The 15590-nt window shown below is 44.2% G+C and overlaps 1 protein-coding gene across 3 annotated transcripts in view; it reads right to left on the reverse strand.

Moving 5' to 3' along the window:
• Positions 1 to 15590, reverse strand: part of TOX2 (TOX high mobility group box family member 2) — a 123596-nt gene that overhangs the window by 61238 nt on the left and 46768 nt on the right. For all 3 annotated transcript variants that reach the window (XR_004033056.1, XM_030826423.1, XM_012511728.2), the window contains exon 3: positions 1481 to 1726. Coding sequence is in view for 2 of the 3 variants with exons in the window: in XM_030826423.1 (XP_030682283.1) it covers positions 1481 to 1726 (246 nt within the window). In the remaining variant the exon portion in view is untranslated. The remainder of the gene's footprint in view (positions 1 to 1480; positions 1727 to 15590) is intronic.

Here is a 15590-nt window from a genome sequence, read left to right on the forward strand (position 1 = left end):
ACCATGCCTGGCCTCAAATCAGCCATTCTAAGGATATATATCTCCTTAGAATGGGATTCAGGACCCTTACGATCCAGGCCCTGCTGAGCCCTGCTGAGCTCCTTCATCTCCTCTCTCTCCTTGACTCCAGGTCCTTCCTCTCCAGACCAATAAAAAGAATGAACCACATGCTGTTCCCAAGCATGGCACAAGCACCATTGCCGCCTCCTTTTGGACCTGATATTCCCCCAACCTGGGAAAGGTTCTTTCTTGCCTTTGTCTGCCTGGTACATTTTTACCTATCCCATGAACTTTAACTCAGTAATCACCCTCTTCTCTGGCAGCTTAAGCAAGATACAATTTTTTTAAATTATATGACTCCATTTCTATGAAATGTCCAGAATAGGCAAATTTATAGAGACAGAAAGTCAATTAGTGGTTGCCTAGGGCTGAAGATTTCAGGGAGTGGGTTGGGAGTGATGGCCAAAAATATGATGTTTCTTCCTGTTGTTTTTTTGAGAAAGGGTCTCACTCTGTCACCACAGCCTTGACCTCCCGGGTTCGAGTGATCCTCCCACCTCAGCCTCCCAAGTAGCTAGGACTACAGCTACATGCCACCACACCTGGCTAATTTTTTGTTTTGTAGAGACAGGGTCTTGCTATGTTGCCAAGTCTATGAACTCCTAGACTCAAGTGATCCTCCTGCCTCAGTCTCCCAAAGTGTTGGGGTTACAGGCGTGAGCCACCATGCCCAGCAATAGAGCATTTTTCTTTTTTCTTTTCTTTTCGTGATAGGGTCTTGCCATGTTGCCTGGCGTGCAGTGCCTTTTCATAGGCACGATCCCACTACTGGTTAGCATGGGAGTTTTGACCTGCTCTGTTTCCGACCTTGGCCAGTTTACCACTCCTTAAGGAACCTAGTGGTTCCCCACTCCTAGGAGGTCACCATACTGATGCCAAAGCTAGTGCGGCCAACTGATTTGCATAGTGCACTACAGCCCAGAACTCCTGGGTTCAAGTGATCCTCCCATTTAGCCTCCTAAGTAGCTGAGATTATAGGTACACACCATTGTGCCTAGCTAGTGTTTCTTTATGGGGTGATGAAATGTTCTAAAATCAATTGTGTTAATGGTCACACAACTCTGTGAATATATGAAAAGCCGTTAAGTAGTATACTTTAAATGGGTGGATTGTATGGAATATAAATTATACCTCAATAAAACTGTTAAAAAATAAAAATGAGATTATACTATTAACAAATAATGCAAACCAATACCAAGATATTGTACCCAGAGCTCCAGAAGGAAGCAGCGTGCTGACATTAGATTTCTCTCCATGCCCACCCGCCGTGTCCCACAGACTCCTATGCAAGCAACCAGGTGAACCCAGACCCTGCCCATGAGCAGAGGGTTCTTATCAAAGCATCAACATTCTTCTGCTTCCCTCTCAAACCCCTCCCTGCTGTCATCAGCAGAAACTGCAGCAGGTGACAGGGACTCACCGTGGGCAGCTGGCCCGACAGCAGGTGGCTGTCCTGTGCTAGCATGTTGGATACCATGATGGCTGGGAGGTCCATGGCCTGATAGGAGTAGGCAGGGAGCAGACCGTTGGGGGTGAGGCCGTGGCACAGCGAGTGGTAGCTGGCTTCGTGGTCCCCCAGGTGCAGGAGGGATGGCTCCGGGAGGTTGGGAGGTGTTATTGGGGGGATCTCATAGTCTTCGTTGTTCTCGCTCTGGCCGTTGTAGGTCTAAAACATCAAAAAGACATGTCGGTGGGGGCCAGTGCCTTACAACCACAGAAGATACCCAACAGCAACAATAACGATAGCAACCCCTTGACAAAGGAGAGAAGGGATGATGCCTCTGCAAGGCAGAGGGTCAAGACAGTGCCCTGACTCGGTCAGACTCCTGCCCTATCCCCAAACAGATGCTTCCTCCCACCAGAGGCTCTGCACACAGAAGCCTGCCCTCCTGGAGAATGGGGGCTGCCTCCCCCTGTTCCTCTCTGGTTTCCCACCAGATCTAGCCATCACAGCCCACCTTGGATCCATCTTTCCTGCCCACCCATTTCACAGATGGAGACTCAGGTCCAGGGAGGAAAGCAGTCCATCTAAGGTTGGGGAAAGAGTTGGGAATGGAGCTGAAGTGTCCTGATTCCAGGCCTTGGTAAATGGCACAAACATCCTTGCAGGAGCGCAAGCTAGAAACCAGGAGTCACCTGCGCACCTTCCTTTCCAATCCTTCCTTGTTTATTATTTCCCACCCCACCAAACTGTCCAGGAACCTCCAGGACAACGCTGAATAGAAATGGTGAGAGCAGACATCCGGGCCTTTTTCCTTATCTTAAAGAGCTCAATATTTCACCACAAAGGATACCATTTGCCACGGGTTCTTTGAGGTATTCTTAAGCACGCTGAGGGACCTCCTGGTGGGTCAAAGTGTGTGGCTTTATTAAAACCATGCATGGCTTTTCAATTTTATCAAATTATTTCCCCCTGCATCCACTGACAGGCTCAAATGACCTTTCTCCTTTAATTCAGTTAATATGGTAAATATGTAATTTGGTTTTCTAGTGGTAGATCAATCTTGCATTCCTGGAATAAACCCTATTTGGTCATGACATATGATTCTTTCTATAGATTGTTGAGTTTTGTTGGCTGATGTTTTGTTTAGAACTTTTGTATCAGGTTCACAAGTGCGACTGGCCTATAGTTTTCCTGTCTCATTCTGTCCTTGTTGGGGTTTTAGTAACAAGGTTACTTTAGCTTGAGGAGTCATTCTTCCATTTCTACACTCTGGAAGAGATTAGACCTAGCAGAAGAGAGGTGTGTCAACTGGAAGATGACTCTGAAGAAATTATCCAGAGTTTGGCATGGACGGTCAAAAAGGAAATATGAAAGAGAGTTTATGTGCACAGCGGACAGAGTAAGAGTGTCTAATGGATGCCTGTTCAATTAGCATTCTGGAAGGAGACGAGTGAGAGAATAGGTCAGGGGAGAACTGAGGAGATAATAGTTGAGAATGTTCCAGAACAGAGGAAGCATATCAAAGGCATTGGTAAATATAAAGGTAAATGTTTTCCACACTTTTTCTTTCATTTTTTAAATGGACGTAAAATAATGGTACCTACTTATGGGGTACGCAGTGATGTTTTGATACAAATAACGCATAACGGTCAGATTAGGGTAATTGGCATATCCAGCATCTTGAACATTTATCATTTGTGTTGGGAACATTCAATATCTTCCTTCTAGCTCTTTCAGACTATATAACTATGTAACATATATTGTTACCTACAGTGCTAAATCTTAAATCAATCAAGAAATATGCGTAGAGGTGGGGGGAAAACCTAAACCACAATAGCATGTAAGAAATAACATCTTCTAGCATCATTGTATTGTTTGTTAAGTGCGTGCGTTAAAATAGTGAAGGTCACTGAGCCTGGCACAGGACCTGGTTGGTGGTAGCCAATTCCCTGAGTGTCTGCTGGATGAAGTTAATGAGCAGTGGGGATAGCTGGGTGTGTGTACTGCCTGTGGCAACAGCAGAAAGCACAAGATACCTAAATTCCGGGGGGGAGAGCCCTAGACTATCCGTTATAGTCATAGAACAGACTGAGAGGGTAAGTGCCTTGCCACCCTGGGACCCACCACTGGGACCCAGAGCCCACATGGCCCCTTGCTCATTTCCTCCCTCTGCAGGGCTGCAGCGGGATGATCTCATAGATGGGCAGTCATCTGGGAACAGGCCATGACCATGCCCACCTTTCTGCTTCACCTTCTCCTTCTCTGTTCTTATGCTAGGATTCCTCAGGCTGTCCTGAACTCCCCTCTCTTCCTGTCCTACATTGCCTCCCCAGGTGGACCTCAACCAGTCTGGGTTTCAATTCTCATCTAAGTGCCACATTTACCCCTCCAGCCTTGGTCACTCATCTGAGCTCCAGGGCTGAGCCCCTCCATGCCCAGTCAATGTTCTCATTTGTTGATCATAAACTACCCCTTCCCCTGCCGTGTCCCTGTGTCCTCCCCATCTCAGCAAGTGACACTACCTTCCATCCAGTTCATAGAACCATGAACCTGGGACTCACCCCCTGACATCTCTCAAATCCAATGAAACGCCTCCGAAATATCTTTAAAATCTGTTTCTCTCGCACTGCCACTATCCTAGTCCAGGCCACCACCACCTCTTACCAGCCCCTTTCATTGGCCACTCGGGCTGCTCTATTCTCTTTCTGTAGCCAGACTGGTCTCTATCAAGATGATCATCACGCGATGTCAATCCCACATCAAATGATGAGCTCCCTACTGCCTTCAGGATGAAGTCCACAGTCCCAGGTCCAGCCCTGGAAGTCCTTGCATGGCCTGGCCCTGCCACCCCTCTAACCACAGTGACCTCTCCTGCCTCTGGGCTCTCCCCTACAGAGTTCCCTCTGCTGCACTCCGCCCGCCACACGTTGTCCCTCCCGTGGTTCATTCCTACTCATTTCTCCACAATAGGTTTTGTTTAAATGTCTTCCCTGATACTCCAGGGTAGATCAAACCCCATTTCACACCCCAAGATTGCCCAGAATTTTTCCATGGAAGCACTCATCGTTATAAGTAGTTAACTGACTTGTGTGATTATTTGTCTGATATTTAATGTGAGTTTTGCTCCCTATATCCCCAATGCCTTGGTCAGAACCTGGCACAGAGTCGGAACACAAAGTAAGAGCTCAGAAACAATGAGTTGGCCTATAATCCCAGCACTTCGGGAGGCCAAGATGGGAGCATGGCTTGAGCCCAGGAGTTTGAGACCACTCTGGGCAACACGGTGAAACCCCATCTCTACAAAAAAAAAAAATACAAAAATTCGCTGGGTGTGTTGCCATGCGCCTCTAGTCCCAGCTACTTTGGGGGCTGAGGTGGAGGATCATTTGAGCCCAGGAGGTCAAGGCTGAAGTGACCTGTGATTGTGCCACTGCACTCCAGCCTGGGTGACAGAGGGAGACCTCATCTTCAAAAAAAAAGAATTGAATGTACAGCCAGGTCCTGGGGCAGACGCCGTAAACATGCATCTCACTCAACCTTCATGACTGCCCTGGAGGTGGGAACTACTGTCCCTATCACGCAGGAGGCAGTGCGGTGCAGGGGTTACAAGCCAGGCAGCTTGGGTTTGCATCCTGGCTCTGCAACTTACTGCCTGTGTGTGACTCTGGGTGCATTACTTACCCTCTGATACAGTTTGGATATTTGTCCCCTCCAAATCTCATGTTGAAAAGTGACCCACTGTTGGAGGTGGGGCTGGGCCAAAAGTGTTTGGGTCATGGGGCAGATCCTTCAGTAGTGGCTTGGGACCCTCCCTTTGGTAATGAGTGAGTTTTTGCTCTATTCATTCATGCAAGAGCTGGTTGTTTAAAGAGACTGGCACCTCTTCCCCTCTCTCTCATTCTCCTGCCATGTGACATGCCTGCTCCCCTCTTCACCTTCTCCCAGGAGTAAAAGCTTCCTGAGGCCTCATCAAAAGTGAGCAGATTGGGTGCCATGCTGATACAGCCTGCAGAACCATGAGCCAATTAAACTTCTTTTCTTTGTCAAAGATCCAGTCTCAAGTATTCCTTTATAGCAATGCAAAACAGACTAAAACACCCTCTCTGTGCCTCAGTTTCCTGATGTGTGAGAAAGCGAGTAATGACAGTATGTATCTACAGGGCTGCTATGAAGAATAAATGAATCAATAACATGTAAGTTTCTCAAGGCAATGCCGAACACACAGTGAGTGATGTCAGCGTTAGTCATTGCTATCCTTGCTGCCCTCATCTGGAGTTTCACAGAGATGGTGGGGACTTCCTCAAGGACACAGAATAAGCAAACAGTAGCACAATGGGATATGGGGGACAGGGACACATGCAAAAGGTAAGTAGAGTCAAAATGGTTGCAGGTGGTCACGAATACTATGATACTATGGAGGACACACACAAGGGATTGTATAGGGAGCATCAAAGGAGTAGAGTCTTGCCTTAGAATGGGCAGAGGGGTTGGGAAGGCTTCCTGGAGGTGGCGACTCTGAACTGGAAAGCTGGCAGTGGGACTCTACTTTCTGGGGTGATATGATACCTGTGGCTTATTGCCACCTAAAGGCAATCGGCCCCCAGCCCATCTTGGTGGTCAGGCTGAAGACACACGTCACCCTGTGGTGCTCAGACCTGTGTTGTGCAAGTTAGGAACACTCACGAATGACGATCCTGAGCCAATGAGCTACTGTTTACTTATTCTGTGTCTTTGGGGAAGTCCTTTAACTGTCTTGTCATCAGTGCCTAGCACAGTGCACAGTAATGACTCATTACAACACAATAAATGGGCATGGGAAATGGGGGAATGTCCCGGACTCTAGTTTCAAACCACAGGTCTCCTTCCCAGCATACTACACACCCCTCAGCCACCTGCTGTTCATGTGTTTTGACCGCCACCTCCCTCCCTGTCCCTCGGCACCCTTAAAATAGGTGCTGGCACAGAGAAGGTGCCCAGTGAATGCTAACTGACTGCTCAAGTCCATTCCTTTCAGTCAAAAAACAAAACTTCAATCCACTGGAACCGGCCCAATTGACCAGAAGCCTTTTGAAAAAATAAGCATATGCTGTATCAAAATATTGGAATCACACAATTATGACAATTCACTTAAAGAGGCAATTAGCACACTTAAAAATAACTAAGCACGCAAACATGAACATGCCGCTTCTGAATGCAGTCAAATCCTACATGCATGACACTGAACACAAAACAACTTGTCCTGAGTACCTACTATGTGCCAGGCACTGAGCCCAGCATGTCCATATACATTCTCCATTTAATTCATATGTGTTCTGTAGAGAAGTGATTATTATCTTCATTTTGCAGATGAGAGACGTGGAGCTTAGAGAGTGGAGGTGTCACATAGCTAGTAGGTCCTGGTTGTGATTCAGACCCTGGTCTTGTGACTCCGAACCCAGCATTTTCCTGCAGTAGAATTGGCCGTTCCTTGGTGCCTAATTTTCTCTCTACCACTGGCATCCTCATGAAAATATAGAAAGAGATGCTAAGTCGTAAGAGCTTTGCCAGTTAAAAATATTAGTAAAATCTTACAGGAAGTCTGCAAAGAGTTACCTCTTCATTTCCATTCATTCTTTCTTAAACCCACTCCAATCATGTTTTCATCCCACTTCCACCAAAACTGCTTGGGAAGGTCATCAATGACCTCCATCTTCCTAAATCCAGTTTCCAATGCTCAGTCTTCATCTGGCCTTCATCTTGACCTTATCAGTGGAATTTGATTTAATTAGTGCATCCTCCTCCCTGGGAACAAACTTCTTCACTTGGCTTCTGGGACACCAGAGATATTGGTCCTTCAACATCACAGGCCATTTCTTCTGTATGTCCTTTGTTGGTTCCCATTCCTCTCCTTAATCTATTGATGATGACATTCCCAGAACTCAGATCTTATACCCTCTAAACACACTCACTCCCTGGTGCTCTCATCCAGACTTGTGGCATTATGGACCATCTGTATGCTGCTGAGCTCCAGTTCTTACCTCTAGGCCAGACCTTCCCCTGAAATGCAGACTTACATAGCCCACTGTTATTTGTCCTTCCCTTTGGATGTTAATTGATATTAAAAACTTAACACATTTAAGAGAGAACCTACCCCTCCCACAGTGTTCTCCACCTCAACTAATGGCCACTCCATCCTTCTGGTTGCTCAGGTCAGAAACCAAGGTGTCATCCTTGACCCCCTCTTCCTCTCACATCCTACACGAAATGTGTCCAAAAATGCCATCAGCTCCACCTTGAGCCATCACCCTCTTTGCCCTGGATGACTGCAGCAGTCTCCTCCCTGGCCTCTTGGCCTCCCTGCCTCCACCCTTGCTAAGGTCCATTCTCACCCCACGGCCAGAATTACCCTGCTAAAATATAAGCTCTGCTCACAACCCTCTAGGGCTCTCCTTTTCACTCAGATAAGGAACAATGGCCCCCACACCATGGTATGTAGTCTTGCTCTCCCCAGTCCCACATCCTTTTTTACCTCTCTGATGTCATCATCTCCTATTCCCCTTGTTCATACCACTCCAGCTACTTCAGGCACATTTCTGCCCCAGAGTCTTTGCAATGGCTGTTCCCACCCTTTATAATACTCTGCTCTCAATATCCACACAGCCTACTGTTCTTTCCCCATTGAATGGTCTTGACACCCCTATAGAAAATCAACTGGCCATGCATGTATTGGTTTATTTCTAGACTCTCAATTCTATTCCATTGGTCTATATGTCTATCCTTATGTCAGTACCACATTGTTTTGACTACTGTTGCTTTATGGAAATTGGGAAGTGTGAGTCTTCCAGCCTGTTATTTTTCAAGATTATTGGTGTTATTCAGGCCCCCTGGCAATTCCATATGAATTTGAGGATCAGATTTTCCATTTCTGCAAAAAAGACCAGTGGAAATTTGATAGGGATTGCACTGAATCTGTAGATGCTCAGATAGTATTACCATCTTAACAATATTAAGTCTTCCAATCCACAGACATGGATATCTTCCAATTTATTTAGATCTTTAATTTCTTTTGGCAATGTTGTGGAGTTTTCAGTTTAGAAGTTTTTCCCCTTCTTTGTTAATTTATTCCTACATATTTTATTCTCTTAGATGTTATTATATATGGAATTTTTTTTTTAGTTTCCTTTATGGGTTGTTCATTGCTGGTTTACAGAAATACAAGTGATTTTTCCATGCTGATCTTGCCCTGAAACTTTGATGAATTCATTTATTAACTATTTTTTATAATTTTAAGGAAAAGCAAAAATTTTACACCATTGGAAGAACCAAAGAAAGTAGAAGAAAACAGAACTTTATCAATCTAGAAAAATCTGCAAAGAAAACAGGAATGAACTATTATTTTATTTATTTATTTATTTATTTATTTATTTTTGAGATGGAGTCTCGCTCTGTCACCTGGGCTGGAGTGCAGTGGCGCAATCTCGGCTCACTGCAAGCTCTGCCTCCCAGGTTCATGCCATTCTCCTGCCTCAGCCTCTCCGAGTAGCTGGGACTACAGGTGCCCGCCACCACGCCCGGCTAATTTTTTGTATTTTTAGTAGAGACAGGGTTTCACCGTGGTCTCGATCTCCTGACCTCGTGATCCACCCGCCTCGGCCTCCCAAAGTGCTGGGATTACAAGCATGAGCCACCGCGCCCGGCCTAGGAATGAACTATTAAACATAATATTCATAAAATGGCAGCATTAAGACTATTCATAATGCAATAGGAATGATTTCAATTGCTTTATTAAAAGACAAAATATTTTTATTAAAATACATACAGCATATGATTTATAATAGACATGCCTAAAATAAAATGACCTGTAAGGTAAAAATAAATAGAGGTCAGCTGAGCATGGTGGCTCACGCCTGTAATCCCAGCACTTTGAGAGGCCAACGTGGGTAGATCACCTCAGGTCAGGAGTCCAAGACGAGCCTGGCCAACATGGTGAAACTCCATCTCTACTAAAAATACAAAAATTAGCTGGACATGGTGGCGAGTGCCTGTAATCCCAGCTACTCAGGAGGCTGAGATAGGAGAATCCCTTGAACCTGGGAAGCAGAGGTTGCAGTGAGCTGAGATTGTGCCACTGCCCTCCATCCTGAGTGACAGAACGAGACTCTGTCTTAAAATAAATAAATAGATAGATGGATAGATAGATGTATCAGGCCAATAAAAAGCAGAGTGGCAAAATTAATTACAAATTAAGTACAAATCAGGGCAAAAAAGCATTAAAAATATCAAAAGGAACACTTAAGTCAATAAATGATATAAATCTACTAAGAAGAAACAACAAATTTTTATGTAAATTGATAAAACCACAGAAATATAAAATGTAAAAAAACTGTTAGTACAAAACTATAAACAAAATGGGCAAATCAGTCAGAATGAGTGAGGATTGAGGATTTGAATAACACAATTCACTCTTTTGATTTATTCCTTTCAAATGTCCACAGAACACTTACAAAATATAACCAGGTAAGCTACAAAGAGAATCTCAAACTCTTCAAAAGGTAGAAATGAGATAGATCACATTCTCTATTCTAAGACCTAAATACACTGATATGCTTTGACTCCGCATCCCCACCCAAATCTCATGTCAAATTGTAACTCTCAGAGTTCGGGCTGGGGCCTGGTGGAAGGTGACTGGATCATGGGGGCTGATTTCCCCCTTGCTGTTCTCGTGATAGTAAGTAAGTTCTCACAAGATCGGGTTGTTTGAAAGTGTGTAGCCCTTTCCCCATCTCCCTCTCTCTCCTGCTGCCATGTGAATATGTGCTTGCTTCCCCTTCACCCTTCTACCATGATTGTAAGTTTCCTGAGGCCTCCCTAGCCATGCCTCCTGTACAGCCTGCAGAACTGTGAATCGATTAAACCTCTTTTCTTTATAAACTACCCAGTCTCAGGTAGTTTTCTAGCAATGTGAGAACAGACTAGTACCTGCACCAAACTAGTTATTAACAAAAACAAACAAGCAGAAAAAAAAATGGAGGGAGGGAAATCCTTCTACATACTTAAACAGTTTAAGAGCAATTATCTAAGTAACTTCTGTGCTAAAGAGGAAATCGCAACTGAAATGATGAAAACACTACCTGACAAAAGTTATGAGAGATGGACAATGAAAAACTATACTTTTATCGAAATGAATTTATTAGAAGACAAGAAAGACAAACAAACTCAGCACTCAACTCAAGAAGGTAGAAATAGAATAACAAAATAAACCGAAAATCTGTAGGAGAAAAAGTAATAAAATAGAAAACAAATTTTAGATAAGAAATACAAGGAAGAGATGGTTTTTTTGAAAAGGCTAATAAAATAAGGAACCACTGACAAGAAAAAAGAAAAAGATACCCAAAAGGGAATGAAAAATACATTAATTCTTTAAAAGCCATTGAGAATTCCTTTGATACAGTATCAGGCTAATTTTGATCAATATTTATAATTTTCAGCTTGTTAATTCTATCATTTACATCTTCTAAACAACTATTACTTTTCTTTTTCTGCTTGATCCTTTGGTTTCTGAGAAATGTATTAAAAATTTCCACTGTGATTGTGATTTTTAGCAACCTGCTGTATTGCTTCATGTATTTCAAAGCTATGTTGTTAGGTATTTACAAATCAAATGTTATTGTATCTGCTTGGTGAAATGTTCCTTTTATTAGTGATGGCTTTCTACTTTATCCCAGTTAGTGCTTACATGAAAGTTCTCAGGCTGCCGTTTTGACTATCGATCTCTATTTCCCACCACAATGCTGTATAAGAAAGAGGTGAAGATTCACTGAGGGAGTAGTGGGTGATTTGACCTTTCTCCAAAGAGCTTGTTGAGAGTTGGCATATAGCATAAAAGGAGAAGTGGCATTCACTCCCTGGTGATGCATGGTGAGAAATGATTCTTGGGAGAACCCAACTTGTGTCCCCAGAGTTGAATCCTGATTATGTATTCCAACAACCTTCCAGCTTTGTTGGGAGGAATATTTGAAATACACGGAAACATGAGGTGCTGTAACTCTCATGTATTGAGAGTTACATTGTTGATCTGCAGAAAGAGCTCTGGCTTTGGAGTTACACTGACATGGGGAATCTTACTTGCTGAGGGCTTCTGGCAATTTATCCAAACTGCCTACTACTCAGTTTCCTTGTCTACAAAACCCCACCTAAGAGCTGAGAGAATTATACAAGGAAACAGATGGGAAAACACATTAACAGAAAGTCAGCATAAATCCCACACACACACCCAAGGAAGAAAAAAAGCCCTTGGATGATACGCAGAACAAGTAGAAAATGGCATTTCCATTTTACAGATGAGGAAACTGAGGTTCAAAAGGGAAAAATGACTTATCCAAAGTCATATGGGTAGCATTTATGAAAATGAGGACAAGAAGCCCTGCCTACCAGTAGCCAAAGCTTTGCTCTGCCACTGTTCAAGCTCCTCCCAACACACACGAGTCCTGGCTAGGCCCGGGCAGGCGTGCTCCACGCCTCTTGTTCCAGTGTCATGTTAATAATGTTTTATTTCACTCTAAACAGTGTCCTGGTTTGGCCAATAAATTATATGGTCACCCTACCACCTTGCCATTTTAACAAGTAAAACCCACACCAGCAAGAACATCTCAGCTACAACATCACTGATCATTAGGGAAATGCAAATCAAAACCATAATGAGATACCATCTCACACCAGTCAGAATAGCTACTATGAAAAAGCCAAAAAATAACAGATCCTGGCAAGGTTGCAGAGAAAAGGTAACACTTACACTGTTGGTAGGAGTGTAAATTAGTTCAACCACTGTGGAAAGCAATATAGCAATCACTCAAAGAACAAAAAGCAGAACTACCATTCAACCCAGCAATCCTATTACTGGATATATACCCAGAAGAATATAAATCATTCTTCCATAAAGACACATGTACACAAATGTTCATTGCAGGACTATTCACAACAGATATGGAATCAACCTGAATGACCATCAATGACAGATTGGATAAAGAAAATGTTGTATGTAGTACATATACACCGTGGAATACTATGCAGTCATAAAAAAGAACGACATCATGTCTTCTGCAGGAATATAGATGGAGCTGGAGGCCATTATCCTCAGCAAACAAATGCAGGAACAGAAAAGCAAATAACACATGTTCTCACTCATACGTGAGAGCTAGATGATAAGAACTCATCAACACAAGAAAAGGAACAACAGACACGGGTCTACTTGAGGGTGGGAGGAGGGAGAGGAGCAGAAAAAATAACTAATGGGTACTAGGCTGAATAACTGGGTGACAAAATAATCTGTACAACAAATCCCCATGACACAAGTTTACCTATATAACAAACTTTCACACGTACCCCTGAACCTAAAATAAAAGTTTAAAAAAAACCCATCTTGGCTAAAAGACTGTAGTGCAATTCCGTGTTTCTCAATTCTGTTTTCACAACAGAAAATGGCATCTTATCCAAACTCCAAACCCCATCAACTGGAGCTGAGCTCCTAGCACTGTAACTTCTTATCACGGGTATAGTGATTTTATGAATTCTGCGGGGAATGAAATGCAATTTTGTCAGGCTTGTCTGTGTCCATAATGACCGAGTCAAATTAATCATCTCAGATAATACCCCTGTGTCACCCATCCCAGACATGTTTAATAGAATCTTTCTGATTCGAGTCTTACCATACATCAGATCTGGAGTATTGCAGCACTTCTGAAAATCAGGACAATTATGCCTTTTGCCTGGCCTGTCATTTTCCTGGACTAAAAATGCTTCTTAAAAAATAAAAAACTGAAAGTCCATACCATATACAAGCCAAACGGGAGAGAAAAGCCATACCGTTAAAATGAAGCGTGGATTCTGGAGGAGGTGGGGGAGGGGAATGTAATATCTTTTTTCAGCCTTTATCTACAGGCAGAACCTCCAAGCCGAGCCAGGGCACTCACACAGGAGCGCGTCTAACACCCTCCCGCCGGCAGTCTGCCATGCTGCCAGCCACGGTTGCTCTGTGGCTGTTCCTGACCCTGAAATGCTTGGATCGGGACAGAGAGAGGCGTCATAATGGGACAATGACAGGCAGTCACATTAGACAAGAGTTTTGTTGACTAATACCCTATCTGAGAACAAACATGATAATCCCCATGTGTTCTCTCTCAGGACACAATCTGACGCAAGCTAAGATTCCAGCAGCATCCTGGGTGATTCACTGTGCAGGGATGGGGAGGCTCTGGAAAGATACATTATTGGTGGGTGGGTTTGGGGGTCCTTTTCTTTAGGAAGAAGCAGGCCCAGCAGAACTTAAGTAGCAAAAGTGGCAAGGCTGGGGATAACTTGTGGGCAACAGCATTTGAATGAGAAGAGGCAGGCTGAACCAGGCATTGCACCCCATTTTACAGATAAGGAAGCTCACTTTTCCAATAAGTGGTAGACTTTTTTTTTTTTTTTGGAGACAGGGTCTTGCCCTGTCACCCAGGCTAGAGTGCAGTAGCATGATCTTGACTCACTGCAGCCTCTGACTCCCAGGCTCAAGCCATCCTCCCACCTCAGCCTCCTGAATAGCTGGGACTACAGGCACGAGCCAACACACCTGGTTAATTTTTTTTGTAGAGATGGGGTTTTGCCATGTTGCCCAAGCTGGTCTCAAACTCCTGAGCTCAAGCGATCTACCCACCTTGGCCTCCCAAAGTGCTGGGATTATAGGCATGAGCCACCATGCCAAACTGTTTTTGTTTTTTTTAATTTTCTTTTTTGAGGCAGGGTCTTGCTCTGTTGCCCAGGCTGGAGTACAGTGGCATGATCACAGCTCACTGCAGCCTCAATCTCCCGGGTTCAAGCGATCTTTCACCTGAGACTCCCAAGAAGCTGGGACTACAGGCATGTGCCATCATGTCCTAATTTTTTTTGTTGTTGTTTTTGTTGTTGTTGTTGTTGTTGTTTTGTAGAGACAGGGTCTTGCTATATTAGCCAGACTGGTCTCAAACTCCTGGCCTCAAGCAATCCTCCCTGCTTTCCATTCCGAAGTGCTGGGATTACATGCATGAGTTACCGTGCCCAGCCTCAAATGACATTTTTATAGCTACATATCCAACTGCCTGATACTTTTCTTCCCTTGGATGTCCTACACAAAAGCCCAGCAAACTTTTTCTGCAGATAATATGTATTTTTGGCTTTGTGAGTCATATGGTCTCTGTCACAACTATTCAACTCTATTGCTATAGCATGAAAGCAGCCACAGGCAATATTTAAACTAAGGAGGATCCCATGTTCCAGGAAAGCTTTATTTACACAAAACAGGTGGAGGGTCAGATTTGGTCCAAGGGCCATGATTTCTTTGACATGTCCAGAACTGAGCTTGTGGTCATCCTTGTACCCACCAAGTCCGTTTCCCCCTCAGTATTCCTCTATCGGTGGCTCAAGCTGAGAACCTGGGAGTGATGTTCAATTCCTCCCTCTCTCACCCCCATCTCCAATCAGTCACAAAGTCCTGTCAGCCCCACTTCCCCATGTATCTCAAATCTTCCCACCATTATCCATCTGCAGAGCAACCATCCTAGTGCAAGCGGTCATCACCTCCCACAAGGACTGCTGTAATCACCTCCTCAATGATCTCCTAACTTCTAATCTCTTTGCTTCCAAATTGTTCTCTCCATAGCAGCCAGGGTGGAAGTTTACACACAAAACTGATGGTGACACTCCCATTAGCTGATGTCCTCTTTACGCTCGGGATACAGTGTGTGTGAAACCCTCTCTGCAGCCTGCAAAGTCCTGCATGATCCGGCCCAGTCTCCTTCCAGTCTCACCTCCTATGACACCCCCTCATCGCTATGGCCAGCCTGGATGTGTCTGACATGCCACGTGTCTTCCTCATTCAGAGGGGACTCGAACATCACTCCCAGGTTCCCATCTCGAGCCACTGGTGGAGGAATACTGAGGGGAAAACATGCTTGGTGGGTAAAAGGAGGACCACAAGCTCAGTTTTGGACATGTCAACTTTCCTAATCAGTTCGGATCAGCAAATCACAGGCCGTGGACCAAATCTGGCCTTCCACCCTTTTTTTTTTTTTTTTTTTTGTAAACTCTGCAT

The sequence above is a fragment of the Nomascus leucogenys genome, chromosome 13 (assembly GCF_006542625.1).
Source record: "Nomascus leucogenys isolate Asia chromosome 13, Asia_NLE_v1, whole genome shotgun sequence".
NCBI classification, from domain to species: domain Eukaryota; kingdom Metazoa; phylum Chordata; class Mammalia; order Primates; family Hylobatidae; genus Nomascus; species Nomascus leucogenys.